The 18085-nt window shown below is 50.0% G+C and overlaps 4 protein-coding genes across 4 annotated transcripts; 2 read left to right on the forward strand and 2 right to left on the reverse strand.

The window, feature by feature from the left end:
* Nucleotides 1-1071: 1071 nt before the first annotated feature.
* Nucleotides 1072-4761, forward strand: PEX2_034150 (ABC transporter, integral membrane type 1; the record flags this gene model as incomplete). The annotated part of the gene is made up of 9 exons (XM_016740690.1): nt 1072-1264; nt 1331-1568; nt 1680-2340; nt 2395-2557; nt 2612-2935; nt 2991-3114; nt 3186-3664; nt 3704-4061; nt 4125-4761. 9 exons carry the CDS (start codon nt 1072-1074, stop codon nt 4759-4761), a joined length of 3177 nt encoding a protein of 1058 aa, XP_016601303.1.
* A 681-nt stretch (nt 4762-5442) lies between these two features.
* On the reverse strand, nt 5443-6864 carry PEX2_034160 (fatty acid desaturase; the record flags this gene model as incomplete). Its single annotated transcript, XM_016740691.1, has 3 exons — nt 5443-5769; nt 5835-6402; nt 6470-6864. 3 exons carry the CDS (start codon nt 6862-6864, stop codon nt 5443-5445), a joined length of 1290 nt encoding a protein of 429 aa, XP_016601304.1.
* Nucleotides 6865-6891: 27 nt separating this feature from the next.
* Nucleotides 6892-10060, reverse strand: PEX2_034170 (AMP-dependent synthetase/ligase; the record flags this gene model as incomplete). Its single annotated transcript, XM_016740692.1, has 4 exons — nt 6892-7608; nt 7717-7950; nt 8004-9688; nt 9733-10060. The coding sequence occupies 4 exons, from the start codon at nt 10058-10060 to the stop codon at nt 6892-6894; spliced, it is 2964 nt and encodes a 987-aa protein (XP_016601305.1).
* Nucleotides 10061-11202: 1142 nt separating this feature from the next.
* PEX2_034180 (Acyl transferase/acyl hydrolase/lysophospholipase) lies at nt 11203-15463 on the forward strand (the record flags this gene model as incomplete). The annotated part of the gene is made up of 7 exons (XM_016740693.1): nt 11203-11264; nt 11328-11837; nt 11923-13206; nt 13466-13739; nt 13798-14164; nt 14230-15165; nt 15276-15463. 7 exons carry the CDS (start codon nt 11203-11205, stop codon nt 15461-15463), a joined length of 3621 nt encoding a protein of 1206 aa, XP_016601306.1.
* Nucleotides 15464-18085: the final 2622 nt, after the last annotated feature.

Genomic DNA, 18085 nt, shown 5'->3' on the forward strand with positions numbered 1-18085 from the left:
TATTTCTGCTCTATCTCCCGCTGCATCTTTACCGCTGAAGTTGCAGCGCTCCACTGACTCGGGGGCGGCTACTGTTCCCCGGGAAGCTGGTATGCCAGCCTCTTCCACCACCCCACCTACCGATCAGAACTGACTCCAATAGTTTAGATCGCCCATGTGCTATCGATCTGCGTGAAAATTACGCCATTTGTGCTGGTGCTACTCCCACAGCTACAGATCCCGAAGACACGGATCACAGTTGCAGCGGTGTGTCTTGATGCTGTCACCGCGCTGTGCATGATCAGTGTGTCATACAGACAGCATTAACGGTCCCCCCGACCCTCAACCCTGCTGCTCCTTTTCCTGGGCCTGTCGCTACCACTCAATGCAATCCGGGCCTGAAAAATCTGAGCTGTTCAGACCCATTCGTTCTGTGCCGTCTTTATCGCCAACCTTGGATTGGACCTCATCAAGCTCCTGTTGGAATCAGTTGAACAGAGACAATCTGTCGCCGACAAAGACACAAAATTGTCACGAGAAACGATTGCGAATGTATTAAATCGGAGCATGTTCTGGTGGTTGAATCCACTGTTGATAAAGGGATTTCGAGACGTTCTCGAAGCCGATCAACTTCTCAATATAGATGCACGTGTCAACAATACAGAGGATGGAGACCTGTTTATGCAAAAATGGGATGCTGGTATGCTTAATTCCCATCTCCTCTAGTGAGCTCGGCTGTGGGCAACAAACTGACTACTTCTCTTCTCGTTTAATACAGTGCAGTGCAAGTCTTCCTCCGCCTTAACGATGCTCTTGGTGGTTCATCACCGATGGGCCATTGCTGCAGCCATTCTCCCCCGACTTTGCCTGACGGGGTTTACCTTCGTTCAGCCATTCCTCCTTACGCGTGTGGCAAGCTTTGTCTCCCAGCCTAATGGGCCTCTTAGCCAGAGTTACGGATATGGCTTGATCGTTGCCACCATGATCATCTACTTGGGTTTGGCAATTACCACAGCCGGTAGCCAGCAGAAAACATAGCGTTTGATTACGATGATCCGTGGAAGCCTCGTGCCACTGGTTTATAGACACACAATGCGCTTGGATATTGGAATCGCACGTGACTCTACTGCATTGACCTTGATGAGTGTAGATGTCGAGCGCATCAGCTCGGGTCTTCAATATGTTCATGAAGTCTGGGCCAGCCCTATTGACATCGGCCTCGCGTTATGGTTGTTAGAGCGGCAACTGGGTCTAGCAGTCGTCGCATTTGCCTCCATATTCATCGGTAAGTGCCGTCGATGTGAAAGACCTACTGAGCAAGTTCTTTTTTGCTAATATCAAAGGTTCTTAGTGTGTACTCTCCTTCGACTTGGGGTGGCGACCACCATGGGGGAGCGGCAGCAACGCTGGCTCCAGGCCATCCAGAACAGATTACAGTCGACATCAGAAATGCTAAAGAACATGAAGGAGGTAAGATTAGGTGGGTTACAGGAGTTGATGGCCGAGAAGCTTCGAGGTCTGCGGGAAAAGGAGGTGTCCCAGTCGACCGACCCCATTCAAGCGAGCGTTGACTCTGATTGTCACCTTTTGTGAGTCCCACTAAATGCAACATGTGAATTATTCTCTGCGCAAACTGCTGACCGACCGACAGCATATACCACAACCTCTTCCGGGCCACTACTGGCATTCACTATGTACAGCCTGTTGGCGAAACGAAATGGTTCTCCCACGCTAAAATACGACAAGGCCTACACCGCTTTATCCCTATTTGCGCTCCTGCAGTCACCTATGGCCCTCATTTTAGATGCAATTGCAAGGTTGGCCAGCACCTTGGGTGCCGTGGCTCGCATTGGCGAGTATTTATCCAAGCCTACTGGAACCTGCGGCGAAAGTAGCCGACTGTGTAGTCCAACAGCCCTTTCATCCGCCCTCCTAGATGAAAAAGCACAGCCAACCATGCTCAGAGCTCAGGGATTCAGTGCCGGCTGGGACTCTGAAAGATCTATGGTCCTGAATGATCTGAACTTCGAGATTCGGCCGTCCACTATCAACTTTGTGGTTGGCCCAGTTGCCTGTGGCAAGTCTACGCTGTTGCTAGCCATTCTATGGGAAGTCGGGCATCACGATGGCCGGCTAGAAGTGCCCGTTCCTCGTATAGGCTACTGCAGTCAGACTCCGTGGATCACCAATGCCACCATTAGACGCAACATTCTGGGTACCAGTGTGTATAACCAGCCGTGGTATGACAAAGTGATTGGAATGTGTCTCCTCCAAGATGACATCGACGGATTTCCTCACGGGGACCAGGAATGGGTCGGGAACAGCGGTATGACTCTGAGTGGTGGCCAAAGGGCTCGATTGGTAGGTGGAAATCACAAGTGCATGATTGCTTGCTATATACTAACCCATCCACAGGCAATTGCACGTGCAGTCTATGCTCAGGAAAACCTTCTATTGCTTGATGATGTCTCCAGCGGACTTGACGGAAAGACCGAGGAGTACCTGTTTCATAATTTGTTCGGGCCCGATGGGCTTCTGAAGGAATCAGGGACTACCGTCATCATAGCTACTCATGCTGGTGAGTACGACCGGTAAACAACTCATACAATCTAGAAAGAACCAACAGAAACAGTACAACGTCTGGCATATGCGGACCAAATCATCATTCTGGACTCAAAAGGTCACATTGCAGACGAAGGCGCTTCTAGCAAGGTTATCGCGATTGCCAAGGAAATGGTGTTTAGCGCCTCAAAGAAGGACCAAAGTGCTGAACCATCTAACAGTAATGGCCTGGATATCTCCAGGATTTTATCGGCAGAGGAAGGGCCGACAGGGGAAGATCGACGAACCGGTGACACAGCTGTCTACAACTACTACATCCAGACAGTTCACCCTTTCAGCGCCTCGATATTTTTTGTTGCCTGCACTGTCTTCGCCGTGGGACTTACCCTACCACGTAAGCTCAATTTGCTTCAATACATTGATATCCCATTGACCAATCCTCCTTGCAGAATTTATGGTCAAATGGTGGCTTGAGCGGGGTGATCAATACACTGTCACCCATATGGGCACGTATCTCGGCGCATACGGTGGTCTTTCCGCAATGGCCATTCTCTCACTACCTGTCGCAGTCTGGTATGAGGATCCCCATATCCATTCCTTGCCCCCTGTCTGTCAGAGCCATGTACACTAACTCCAACCCCTAGGCACCTCACCGAGCGAATGCTGCCACGGGCCTCAATGCGATTCCATGCCTCTCTCCTAACCACCGTCCTTCAAGCACCGTTGCAATTTTTCTCGACCACTGATGTCGGCACGACTCTGAATCGCTTCGCACAGGATCTCCAATTGTCGGATATGGAACTGCCGCTAGCCCTCTTTAACACTACGGTGGAATTATTACTATGTACAGCTAACCTGATCATCATTGCAATCACCTCGAAATGGATCGGCATTGCTCTGCCGGCGCTGTTAGCGGTATTCTACATGATTCAGAAATTCTACTTGCGCACTGCCCGTCAGCTTCGACTTCTCGATATTGAAGCCAAGGCGCCGTTGTTTTCCACATTCCTTGAGCTGATATCCGGCCTGACCACTATCCGGGCATTCGAGTGGCACGCGGATTTTGACCACCGCAATCGCAAAGTCTTTGATCGCTCCCAAAAGCCTTTCTATCTACTCTACTGTGTGTAGCGCTGGTTAAATCGTGTGCTGGATCTTGTAGTAGCAGCGGTGGCCATTGGCGTGCGCACCCAGGGACAGGTGGACGCTGGGTTCACGGGCATCGCGCTTGTGAACATCGTGCAATTAAGTATCAGTATTAAGGCTTTCCTCTCTAACTGGACCAATTTGGAAATCTCCATCGGTGCGGTATCTCGCATTCGGGCATTTACTCTAGATGCCCCGTTGTCGAATTCCGATGAAACGGGCACTGTGCTGTCTGCAGGGTGGCCTAAGAAGGGCCGGATTGAATTCCAAAATGTGACAGCGCAATATGAAGGCTCCCTTCACCAAGTGATTCGGAATCTCACCCTGTCAATTGCGCCGGGAGAGAAAATCGCCCTCTGTGGAGCTACAGGAAGGTAATGTTCCTCGCTCGCCGTCTCTTTGACATGCTCATTGTCTACTAATCTTGCGTGCTACAGCGGTAAATCATCGCTCGCAACCAGCCTCTTTCGTCTCCTCAGCCCCTCCGAAGGGAGGATTACCATTGACGATGTGGATGTGTCAACTGTGGCTCGCGACACGCTGTATAAGCGGCTAATCTGCGTCACAAAGTCCCCTCATCTCATTGCAGGCTCGATTCGCGAGAATGTCAACCCCTTCGGCGCAACTGCAGATGACAAGGCGATCGAACTAGCGCTGAAAGAGGTGAATCACTGGGACACAGTGGCTTCGCGAGGCGGGATCCATGCCCAACTCTCAGAGGGCCTGTTTAGTGTTGGGCAGCAACAACTGCTGTGTCTAGCGCGGGCCATGATCTGTCCCGGTTCGGTGGTAGTTTTGGACGAGGTCACAGCGAGTGTGGATCAGGAGACGGACCGAGCGATGCAAGAGATTATTCGCCGTCACTTTGCATCCCGCACTGTTATTACAATTGCCCATTGCATCTCCACAATCCTGGATGCTGACCGGGTCGCGGTGGTATCAGACGGGGCTATTGTCGAACTGGGCCCTCCAGCCGAACTCCTAGCTCGAGATCCCCCCAGTCAGTTCCGGGGCCTCTATGAGGCGACAACCGTCTCCAACCAATCTTCTAAAACTTCGCAGGAGATTATTTAGCTAGTCCCATTGCGGATTCCCGGTACCTGTGTCTGGCCTGTCTGTTGCATGGTAGCTCCACAATGTTTGCATGTAGAGTAATCTAATAATACACACTTCACTATATTAATTATCAAATAATAAATTACATAATAAATTGCAGCCTATATCCATGGATAATTTAATGCATGTCAGCACTAAGAAGTTAGCCCTAACTAACTCCATGATACCTCACCCCTGTAACCTGAATTGCGTGTTGTATACCAGTCATGTTGTGTACTCCGTATTCTATTTCCCGTGTTTCATGTATCTAGTATCAGGTACTCCGTATATAATGCAGTACTAGATATATTAGTAATACGGTATTCTATGTATTGAGTATTTCGGGTAAATCTTCCCGTCCGGTATTGTAATCTACAAGGTAGAAGGCTAAGCATTTCAGAGGATCCACCTGGGGATGCTACCTGGTTGCTTACATATCAGTTCTATTTGGACAACACTCATTTTCGAACAATTTCTCTTAGCGCCGCTTAATCCCCACAAAGCAAAAATTTTCCACTACTCATATCGCTTAAAAATGCCATTCATTTTTTACACTAGAGGGAACGGCTGGCTATGAGTGCGCCACCTGACGGCCGTACAAGCCACTGTACACGGACAACGAAGTCTCCTTTCCGCCCCGGTCCGACCCTCCCACTAGCCTTACCGCCGCTTAGATGCGCTCTTCCGTTCCAAGTGCAACTCGGGGAATCTTCGGGTCCGACTGCGTAACAAGTCCGCACGCTCCTCTAGACTCATCGCTCTTTGTTCGGCGCCAATTGGAACCATGCATCGGGCCAGGTGTATATAGTTCTTTCGCAACAAGTTTACAGTCAGCATGAGGTAATCCACATTCTGAAACACCAGCGCCCGCTCGTCCGAATAGCGTTTCTGGTCCCGCAAAAGCGCCACCGGATGTTCCCTCCAGTGGCGCCGGGGATGCAAATGGTGTGATGTGTGATAACCATCGTTGAAGCAAAATCGATTACTCTGGAAAATTGTCAGTTCCATTCACGCGGTTCATCTGAAACGCACTACATCGGGTGAAAACTCACAGCAACATCGATCAACGTTATACTAGACCGGAAATCCGACGAGGGATCACGGGGATCCACAAAGGCGTGCTGGCCCCAATTACCTGCCATCAATCCCGCACGAAGTGTCATAAGGGGTAAAATAAACACGCAGATTGTGGCCCGTGCATGACCGTAGCAATATAGCAGAGCGATGGCCAAATAGTTACTGAACTCCCAGAAAGCCGTCTTCAACGAAGTGGAGTACTGGCCCTTTCGAAGAAAGTACAGCGGCAGTTCCAGCGAGACGAGAAAAAAGAACCGGCCCACATAGCGAGCGAAATCGGCGATCGAGTCTCGATCGTACCACATGGTCGAATTGAGATCCAGGGGCCCATTGCCCTCAACATAGTGCATCTTGACGTGATGGTAGTAGTATGAATTCCATGTGTGACCCACTAAGGGATCAACGATGTATGGGAAGAGAAGGTCCACCAGCCGGTATCGAGGTGCCAAGACGCCGTTCATGTGTACGTACTGATGCTTCATGAGCGTATAGCTGCCTGCATACCATACGTGCACGATCCAGTGGAGAAGGCCATGGATCCAGCTGAAGTGGTAGCAGTAGAGGCAGAGCGCGCTGGGGATGGAGGTGGTAAAGAGAGAAGGGAGTATACGACACAGTCGACTGTGGCGACAGATCTTGCAGCGATCTTTGGGATATGAGAGCCGCCATATCCTCGAGAACTGGAGTTTGGAAGATATCTTGGACAGTCAAGCTGAAGCCTGCAGATCGCGCGTGACTCGTGAGCTTCATCGCGATGATAAAATCTCCACCGCACCGAAGGAAATGATCATTTTTGCCCAGGACATGCTCTTCAACCTGGAAGACCTTGGCCCACAATGCACGGAGCTGCATTTCCGTTGGCGTGCTCGGTTCCTGCTTCACGCTGTTGGCCAGGGAAAATGCTAAGTTATCCTCTTGAGACCGGGATGTCGCCAGATCGCGTAATTGTCGACGATCAGCTTTGGCATTAATGGTCAGAGGCACACGGGATAGGGAGATGAACATAGATGGGATCATGTATGATAGGAGATATTAGCCAAGGCTCTGTTGCAGTGTGACGAGCTCTTCTTGTAGTTTGTCGGACATATCCTTGACCTCGATAGGGCCACTCCGATTGCTATAATGCAAGAAAGCCACCACAATCTGCCGTGGACGACTAGGATCTTGTACCGCACCTACAGTCGTGTGGGCGAGAGTGGGCATTGCAAGACGAATGGCATGCTCGATTTCACCCAGTTCCACTCGCTGGCCACGGACCTTGACCTGAGTGTCTTTACGACCCACGAACCGGATCGTGCCGTCTTCATTGTATCGAACCAGGTCACCAGTGCGATAGAATCGAGAACCTGAAAGAGGTGCCCATATAGGGTTCGAGACGAATGCCTGGGAGGTCTTTTCGGCATCATAAAGATAGCCTCGGGCAACTGTTAGGCCTTGCAGAAGCAGTTCTCCAATACAGCCTAGGGGCGTGAGGCGGTTGGAGTCCTGCGGGTGAGCGATCCAATACAGGGAGCCAATGGCTGCACCTAGGTCTGCCGGGTTACTGGTAGCGATGGCTGGAGGAGCACCAGAGCAGTATACGGAGCATTCTGCAGGACCGTAGCAGACAATGAGATCGAGAACACTATGCCACTTGGCGATGGTATTGCGTGTGGAGGCCTCACCGCCGAGAACTAGAGTTTTAAGTGACGGGAGATTATCTGCCGGGAGTAGAGCAGCGACCGTGGGAGTCAAGAACGCCCAGTTGCACTAGAAGCTGTTAATTGCCCCCGGCAGGTCATTTAGGCGTTGCTCCTCGGATGGTATACAAATACAGCCACCGCGTTGCAACGTGGTGAATATATCCGCACAGCTCACATCAAATGTATACGCAGCAAATTGCAGGAGTCGAGTTCCAGGGCAGATTCCCCAGCGTGTTCTATGGGCTTTGGAGCTTGAACAGAGCGAGCCGTGCTCAATGACGATACCCTTGGGTTTACCAGTGCTTCCCGAGGTGAAAAGCACATAGACGACATTTTGAGGACTGATAGTTGGCAGCTCGTGCGTCAGGCCTTTGAGACTTAAAATGAAGTCCTCTGTCACAACAACAGCCTGCAACACGACCGAGGCTCCGAGGACATCGGCATAGGATTTTTCAGAAGGACTGTGGCCTTAGCATCTTTAACAATAGTTTCGAGACGAGATTGGGGGTGCGCAGGGTCGAGATTGACACAAGCACCGCCGGCTTTCATGACAGCCATCTGTGCGACAACAGCCCATCGCGACTTGTCAAAGCATAGAGGCACGAGAGCCTCTGGAACGTAGACGAGATGGCGAGCAAGGGTCGTCGAAAGGTGATCAAGTTCAGCGTATGTCAAACGGCCGTCCCAAGCATCAACAGCTAAGGCCTCTGGCTGTTGTAAGATCTGCTCAGCAAAGATCGCTGGTACAGTTGAGTCGACAGTTTCAGGATACTGCTTATTCCACTGCATGATCTGCTCGAGGTCGTAAGCGCCGACGAGGTCGACAGAGGCTACCTGCGCTTCCTGGGCATTAGTTTGTGTGACTTGTTTCAAGATGTGCTCGAAATGGTGCATGATAGTCTGCACCTGCCAGGTGGAGAGGGCATTCTCGTCATGGCGGGTCTCAATGGTGATTTTGTCGTCGGCGACGAAGCATTCAACTACCAAGGGATAACTTTCAAAGTCCTCTAGGGGTAGCTCGACCTCTTCTACACCGGGAAAGAGATCCCCAATCTCAGTGGCGTCTGACACTGGTTGAATGACGAATAAATTCTGGAATTCGATTCCGCGGGCGCAGTCTGAGCTGATGCTGGCAATATTTTGCACCCCGAAATGTTCATGAGGAGTCATCTTCGTCGACTGTTGCTGAACCTGGGCAAGGAACTCACTTACAGTGAGCGCGGGAGGGAATTTCATCCGCATAGGCACTGTTGTGATGGTTGGACCAATCATGGTATCAATGCCAGAAACCGGACCGTTGCTTCCAGAGAGGGTCATGCCGAATACAATATGATCGCTATCTGCATATCTGGAAAGGACTAGGCCCCATGCAGCTTGCAGGATGGTGGTTCTGAGGATGGTGGAGTCTGCAAGGTGTGGCACGGGGATTTCGTGCTGCAACTTGCCCTTAACAGAAGGTCGGTATGATAGGGAGGGCAGTTGGGGGAATGCCGATGGACGTGGCCCGGACAGTTGCTCTGCCCAAAAGGACTGACTAGATTGATTATCGGTGGTCTGCAGATGCTTGACGAAGGTATTGAATGGCGTGGAATCGGGGCATTTGCCGTGCTCGTAGGCGGACTGGACTTGACTGATAATCAACGGCAGCGACCAGCCATCGTACACGGCGTGATGCGCGGTCCAGATAAAGTAACCGTCTTCTGTGAGACCATATCGCACTGGTGCAGCCCCGTATACCATTCCCTCCGCCTGATCACGCTCCAGGTACTGCTTCAGATCGGCTGCCCTCCTCCAGTCAATACTGCCTTTCACCACAACCTGTACAAACCCGGCATCTGGAGTCGGTACGAAGCGCGTGCGGAGGATCGGGTTCTTCTCGGCAGCTAGCTCCCAAGCAGATTTGAATCGAGCAACATCCAGATTGGGACCGAGGCGGAGAACTCGTCGCAGGATGTAAGACTTGGGGTTGAGCATGGAAAGCGCCATCATGCCCTCTTGAAGGGGACTAGTTGAGTAGACGTCTTCAATGAACTCAGACGGGATGGGGTATTGACGGCTAATTTCACCCACGATTCCAGAAATCTCCAGAGTATTGTCCAGGAGTTCAAATGGCTTCAAAGAGAGACGGTCGTAGCCATTGCCGAACCCTTTAGCAGCCATGACGGCAGCCAACTCGAATAACACGGGATACTGGAAAATATCCATGACGGTGAGGGGAAAGTCTTCATCCGTAGAGTAGCAGCCATTTTCATCGCTGAAATGGAATCTCCGCCCATCTGGAAGAAGTTGTCCTCTGATCGGATTTCCTCCTTGGAAATCTTCAGGATGCGATGCCAGAGTTCCTGGACCTTCTTCTCAGATACAGTATCAGGCACGCGGCGACCATCTTCGCGAAGGGAGTAACCCTTCAACTGACCATCGCTCAGCTTTGCCACCGCGTTGCGAAGTGTCTTCCGGTCTAGTTTATGTGCAGAAGTTGTTGGCACCCAATTGGTTGGAACGTACAGAGATGGTTGCATATATGGTGGAAGGACCCGAGCGAGTTGAGCCTTGAGATCCAATGCCCAGGCTCGTAAGTCTGGGGTGACTTGTCCAAGGAGCTCGCTGCCTGCCAGTCTGACTGGCTTGAAGACGAAGACAGCTAGGAGAGCTTGATCTCGGTCTCCGTGAGGGACCACAACCTCGACTGCAATTTGGGCGCTCGACACCAAATGACGGTTGTGGTCATACCTTTCAACCAGGGGAGTACACAGGACGTTGCCGCCCTAGTGGCATACGTGCTACAGAAGATGTTTTCAATTTTGCGGTTGATGGACCTGGTGAGGGTTGTCAGTGTCTTTCGAAGGCTTTGATGGCGGCGCAGAAGGGTATAGCTGCTAATGATGGGGACTGGCTCTGGCCCGTGACGGCAGATGAGTAAGATAACTGGAAGTGCCGAGATCTCTACTCCCAGTCAGGCCACGTCTTATTTTTATTTTTTTATCTTTTATTTTATTTTTATTTTCATGAATCAGGTAAATAGCCCCCAAACTGTCTCCATAGTACATTGGTTTCGCCAATTTTGGCCAAGACGGAAAAATGATAAATGATAAATCTCATACGGCCGTAAATGTCCTGGGGAATCCACCGTGATCACCCCATCCGTGCGTAAGCGAAATAATTGAGGCTTTATCTTGTCATCAGAGCTTCTTGCTTGTAATATCCTTAGTGACACCTGGTGCGTAATTGATTGGATGCTGAGACCATGCTATATATTAAGATTACATATTCTTTAGCGTCTGCTAGTCTGATAATCTATAAGATACATACGTACCGTTACTGATACGTACCACGATACAGATACGTGTACCTGCGTAATGGAGGAATAAATATACATACATACACACATGTAGATTACACTATTACACTCTTACATACTAAGCCATCGATACGCCATGATCACACAGGCAGGTGTCCCATATAGGTGGAAATGTGCCTACACGCACATATAACAGCTCATGTAAGATCTAGTCCTGAACAGTAGCTTGAATAAATATCCACATGTGAAGTCGACAGAGAGCCTGCAGCCAGGAAAAGCAGAAGGCTCTTCCGACTACCTACGCTACAGACTCCCTTCAAGGTGGTTCAGGGCAGGCCAAGTGCAGAAGAAAAACAAAACACAATGATGATGAACGATGATACTGAGCGGAAGCTCGCACGCACGCTCTTGATGGAGTTGATGGTGTGAGTAGATCTCATACTCCCAGAAGACAAGATCTTGAACTAAGCAGCCAAGCACCCCATTAGGTACCAGTTTGCCTCCCCTGTGCGATGGATCGAAACCCAAGATGTGATTGTGTCTCGCACAGAGACCGAGCGCATCATTGTGGTTGGTCCAAGTGCAACGTTGCTGGGTATGTTGCGCAAAACCATCGACACAACCCATCCAACCAAAGAATGTACTTTGCCGGCACCGCGCCAGCTCCTCCATTCCGAAAAAGACATGGACGACATCTACTACACCGGGGAGCCAAATCAACTAAATCCAGTGGAGACACAGACACAGAAGGAAACACAGATGTTACCACCAAACCCGGAGGCAGCCCTGCTGGCTCCCACAGTCACCATGGAGGTGACAACGACAGCCCTGCCCCCAAAAGTGCACATTAAAGTCATCGATATCGAGGATCAAAGCATCCAGGCGCAAGATATCTTATTCGCAATTGTTGCCAGAGCGCTCAAGCGATCGGCAGCTGAAATTGATGGGAGCAAGTCTATCAAGGCTCTGGCCGAAGGAAAATATTTCGACATTCCCGTGTAAATATCATGCGTGCTAATCAATCGAGCACCATCCTGCAGGCAGATCAATCTTGGAAAATGAAATTATCGGTGACCTACATAGCGAATTTGGCTTGTTGCCGGACCGCGCTGAGGACTTGCCGCTCGCCCAAGTTGGGCCAGAAATCCAGTCGAGCCATAAAGGTGGCCTGGGGAAGGTCACCACCGCCATGATCAACAGCCTATTCACCGCAAAAATGCCCAGCAACTTCACTGTTGCCACTGCTCGAGAGCAGCTACACACCCAGTGGGGACTTCAATCGGGTTCACAAGACGCATGTTTGCTCTGCGCCGTCACCATGCAACCCACCAGCCGAATCGCCGCTGAATCCGACGCTCGTGACTTTATTTCGCGTGCCGTCGATGTATATGCCAAACGGGAAGGGTTAACGCTTCTTCCACCTGAGGCATCGCATGTTAGTGGCGCGGCCATTGGAGTCACGATGGATCCAGAAGCGGTCCGAGCCCTGACCGAATCCCAAGATGCCTTGTCGAAGCGCTTGCTCGAGATCTATGCCGCCCATTTAGGGGTGGATCTGGAGGCGGATCGACAGGCGTTGGATAGCCTGCGCGACGAGATAGCCACCGGACTTCAAGCCGACCTCAATCTCTGGCATGCAGAGCATGGTTCGGACTATGCCCAGGGTATTCGACCACGGTTTGATGCCAAAATGATCCGGAGCTATGATTCAGCGTGGAATTGGGCACGCCAAAGTCTGTTGGAGCTGTTTGATCTTACATCAACCGTCGCAGACACCAGCATGCTAGATCGAGCTGAGGTGGTGAAGAGGTGCTATCACATTGCAAACGCATCGGACAAGACGATCTTGCCGGTGTTGGATGAGATGATTTCTCAATTACAAGATCGCTCTCAGTTGCGACCGATCTTTCAGACACTGAAAGACAATTGTACGGATAGCTTGCTGTCGGGACCAGCAATCAAAGGTGCTCCCCGGCAAATGGCGCGCGTCACAACGATGGATGACCAAGGGAGCCTGCAGTATCAGGAACAACCCCGGACAGAGGTATCACGCTTTGCCGACCTCGCCATGCCAAGATCGGGACCGGCCGGAAACCCTCTAGTCGCAACTGAACCATACCTGCATCTGAAAAAGCGATCAGCATCCAGATGGGAGTACTCCGCGGAGCTGACCCGTCATCTTTACCAGGCTCTCCACGAAGTGGAAACACAAGGTGATTCTCTGAGTGCCCAAACGGTGTTGATCACAGGGGCTGGAATCGGGTCTATCGGAGCCGCCATGATTATGCATTTCCTCCAAGGGGGAGCACGAGTGCTTGTCACAACCTCTTCGATGTCTCCACAGGTAGCGCAAAAGTATCAAGCCCTGTAGATGGAGCATGGAGCGCGAGGCTCAGAGCTTGTGGTCATACCTTTCAACCAGGGGAGTACACAGGACGTTGCCGCCCTAGTGGAATACGTGTATGATGAGAAAGACGGGCCCTAGATATTATTGACTCCAAATCGGAGCTTGCGCATCGAATCATGCTCACCAACATATTGCGGTTGCTGGGGATCGTGAAGACCTACAAAGAAAAACATGGCCATCGGTCGCACCCTACCCAGGTTTTGTTACCGCTATCCCAAGCCACGGCACGTTCGGTGGGGATGGCCTCTATAGTGAATCGAAGCTGGCCCTTGAAACGCTCTTTAACAGCTGGTATTCAGAGAACTGGCAGGACTATCTCTCCATTTGTGGCGCCGTCATCGGTTGGACGCGTGGCACGGGACTGATGAATCAGAATGATCTCGTGGCTGAGGGAATCGAGAAGGCCGGAATGCGGACTTTTTCTCAGGAGATGGCTTATGCACTGGTTTGCCTCTGCGTCGGCCCGATGTACGAGCTCTGCCAGGAAGCACCGGTCTATGCCGATCTTACAGGCGGTATGGCCCAAGTCCCCAACCTACCAGAATCCCTAGGCCAGCTGCGACAAGAACCTCAAGGATCGCAGTGAGATTCAAGCCGCTTTATTCCAAGAGGATAAGATCGAGGCGGAGTGGTCGAGCCCGGTAGCACAGGCAGCAGCTGTATCTGAGCTAGAACATAGAGCGCATGTCCGGCAGGACTTCCCTCGGGTTCAAGAATACGATCGCGACATCGCACCTCTCAGCGCGGACATGCAGGGAATGGTAGATCTGCACCGCACGGTTGTAGTCATGGGTTTTTCTGAACTAGGACCGCATGGCAATGCCCGCACACGATGGGAAATGGAAGCCCAAGGAAAGTTTTCCCTAGAGGGCGCTATCGAAATGGCGTGGATGATGGGTTTCATCACTCACTTCTCTGGTGTCATTGAAGGGCAGCCGTACTCCGGCTGGGGTCGACACGAAAACTAAACAGCCAGTCTCTAGGAAAAATGTTCAACGGTCGATTCACCGGGCAGGAAGTCCAGAGTGACATCCTACAAGAGACGTTTGTCAATACTATCAGTGCCTGGGTCAACATGCTGCTGCTATCAGCCAGTGGTCCCATACGAACCCCAGTTGGAGCCTGCGCGACCGCCGTGGAGTCCCTAGAGTTGGGCTATGACACGATTGTGACTGGAAAGGCCAAATTCTGCCTCGTTGGGGGGTGTGATGACTTCACATCGGAGACCTCATATGAATTTGCCAACATGAAGGCGACAACCAATTCCCTCGATGAGATTGCGCGAGGCAGAGCGCCTAGCGAAATGTCGCGACCAACCACCACGACTCGTAATGGGTTTATAGAATCACAAGGCTGCGGCTTGCAGGTCCTGACTACTGCCGATTTGGCGCTGAAGATGGGGCTCCCGATCCGCGGCATTGTTGCTTTTGTGAGCACCTCCAGTGATAAGGCTGGCCGCTCTGTCCCAGCCCCAGGGCAGGGTGTGCTAGTCAACGCAAGGCGCACAACGTCAGCGTCAAACATTCCTTCTCCTTTGCTAAAGATGAGTAATCGCCATCGTCTCAACTTCCGACGTAAGCAGATCTCTGAGGCCCGGGCAGTGGCGCTCGATCAGCTTGATTTCGAAGTGAATGTGGTACTAGAACAAGACCCTGGAATTGACGTGGTCACGTATCGCCAGGAACGCCACGAGCAGATCCTAGGAGACTTCCTCCAAGAAGAGCGAGATGCTCAGTATTCGCTGGGTAATGATTTCTGGCGCCACGACTCATCTATCGCCCCGCTGACCGGGGCCCTCGCGACCTGGGGTCTGACCATCGACGACCTGCGGGTGGCTTCGTTCCATGGCACGTCCACCATGATGAACGATAAGAATGAATCCAGCGTCCTCCAGCAGCAGCTGACAGCACTAGGGCGACGTAAGGGCAATCTGCTTCTGGAGGGTCTTCCAGAAATACCTGACTGGTCATTCCAAAGGTGCTGCCGGTGCATGGATGGTCAACGGGGCGCTGCAGATGCTGAATTCCAGGTAATCGCAACGCCGATAATATCGACTCGGCTCTACAGCAGTATGACCTGATTGCTTATCTGAATCGGCCAGTGCACGTGCCTGATCTCAAGGCTGTGTCGATCACCTCATTCGGCTTCGGGCAGAAAGGCGCGCAGGCCATCTGCGTGCATCCCCGACTGAAGTTCTCATCTAATGAGCAAAGTTGATCTATTGTGAGTGTTTTAGATCAATGACATCAAGAGTAAACTATGAGGGTTATCTCTGTGGAGTTTATAGACTATTTCGTACAATTTACAGAGTTGATTGTTTGGCCGCTGTTGAAATATATTCTGAAGGTAGGTGCGCACCATCTATTAAGTATATCATATTTTGAAGACAACACACCTGTTTTCTGCATTATATACCATGCAGACGATCCTGATTATAGGAAAAAAAGGGATAACGCAAAAGGTGATCGAGTGCCCAAGGAAACAGGAGTTAATCTGCCAAAAAAAACCTCTCTCACACATTATATAAGGCAGAACAAAGGCTGTACCATATGGATGAGGCATCCGACAGCATATAATCGATGCTGTTTGAAAACATCATATATGGCCTCTTCAACCTCAGCGTGCAAAGCCAGGTCCCATGACAGCTGGTCGAGGCCATCTCGATGCGAGTGTCAGATGCTGGTGTTCCATTGCATGTTCAATCACCATCATCGGAGAGAATGAGTTTATGGAGAACAAACATGTACCTGACTACATGGTCGATTACCAATCAATTAATGTCATAGAAACCAGAGCTGCAGTGCGATTTCAAATCTGCTGACTGTCGGGTCCAACCATTGGAAGATAAATATTAAGATAATTGTAATTCTTTAACGGTTTGTGGTATAAGCTGAGAGAGACATTGTGGTGGGATGAGTTGCGAACAGAAAATGATGGAAATTTTCTTCAGGCAGTTTATAGAGCCATAGCTACGTGCCCTTTTATGTCCTGTGTGCTTTCTTTACGCATCTACACCATCTACACTTTTTATTTAGGTCATAGGATAATGATATCACTTGCCAGCATGGTCAGAAAGTAAGCAGTGTGTCATAAATGTTAGCCAATAGAAGGAACAATCTAATTTCATTTTATCTCGGTGAATTGAATGGCCATGGAGAAAACGGTATACAACCGTCGAGTCTAGATCATATTGCTAACTCCCAACATTGGCTTCATGCCGCTAATGTTTAGTATCAGGGAATTTGCTGCGTCTTGATGCTGAGTGGCGGTTAGCTATGCAAGAACAATATCCCAATAGCTCGTTGTTAAAACTGGTACGTATATTTGTCCGTTTCCCCTCGGAGTAGGTACTAAGTCTCTTCAGACCGTCTAGATCTCCCAATACATATGTTGTATCACTCAATATACAACGTACCCCAGCCCTCGACGCGAAACAATTTACCTTACGAGACCGTGAATTCGAAAGAAATGTGCAATATAACTCTTATAACTTCAGGGTTGTGTATAAAATAAGAACACCATTACATTGAATCTAGATGGATATAAATGACTCAAATGTTCACACAGTCGTCAGCGCTAACTAAGTAGTTTTTTTAGCCCTGTGGAAGGTTTACGTTTTTGTTTGGCTTGTCAAGGAGCTTCCTAAAAAAAAACTAGGAACGAATCGCATCGAGTTTGGATCCCTGCAAGTGTATGCACGCTACGAAGTACTCCGCACTATAACCTGCTTTCTACAACAGCCCCATTCTGCATGGAGGTTGGTATAGATACAGATACCTGGATTGTAGTCCGAATTACATACAACGTAACAATACCTTTATAATACACCGTCACAATACATACCCACATCAAAATACATCCTAAAATACATCCTAAAATACATACCTAGGAGATATGCCGACATACACAATACTAGCAAACACATACACTTAAATTAAATATGTTGTATCCCTTGGAGTAGATACGACTAGTGTGACAGACTAAATGTCTCATATTGCCCAGGAGGCGCTATACTAGAGGGGTTACATGGTATATTTGAATGAAAGCGCAGGGAGAGGACAACGATTAAATTTTCATCGGGGCAAAGTGTCTATAAGGATCTTAGATGCTCAATACTCTGTAGCGTTTCTACATTTACGGAAATATTCCCGATTGAGTATGTGTGTTAATCTATTCAAGGTTTGATTGTGGGTCGATGGCCGAAGCTCCTTCGACCAACCCATCAGCTCAGCAGTGGGGAGTATGGAGTATGTATTCTGACTCAGCCTCAATAGGCTCGATTGATCGTCAAAATGACATGAGCGTTTCAACCCTGTGGATGAATGTCTCCTCCTAACAAGAGAATTAGTAGCTGCTAATAATGCTATATCGTTGGTTGCATTGCCAGTTAGTTCTCCACATAAATGGTACGTAAGCCAAAGGAGGCCGAAAAAAGTCCGAAGTGATGAAGTGCAAACAAACAAAGAATAGTGCCTAGGTGGGGTTTCAGATTCATAGATGTCGGGAGGCCACCTACAACAGCTGTAGGTACGTAGGTAGGTGGTGAATTGGATATAAGATTGAGAGTAATCACGTGACATGGAGTGATGATCATCAGGGGTAGTTATCACGTGAAGTATTGACTCTAGAGCTTGGACCTCGCATCATTAGCTAACCTTACGTAATCTGCACAGGTAATTGAAGCCTCAGGCATAAAAAACAAGAGTCTAGAGCAGGATGCCTCAGGCAACGGCCTGACGTCGTCTCATGGAATTCCACTCTCCATGTTGACTTACTACTCTTCATTGATGCTGCTTTTGTAGGGGTGACTTGATCATTGAACCATTTAACTCTACCTCT

This window comes from Penicillium expansum, assembly GCF_000769745.1.
Source record: "Penicillium expansum strain MD-8 chromosome Unknown contig106, whole genome shotgun sequence".
Classification (NCBI taxonomy): Eukaryota; Fungi; Ascomycota; class Eurotiomycetes; order Eurotiales; family Aspergillaceae; genus Penicillium; species Penicillium expansum.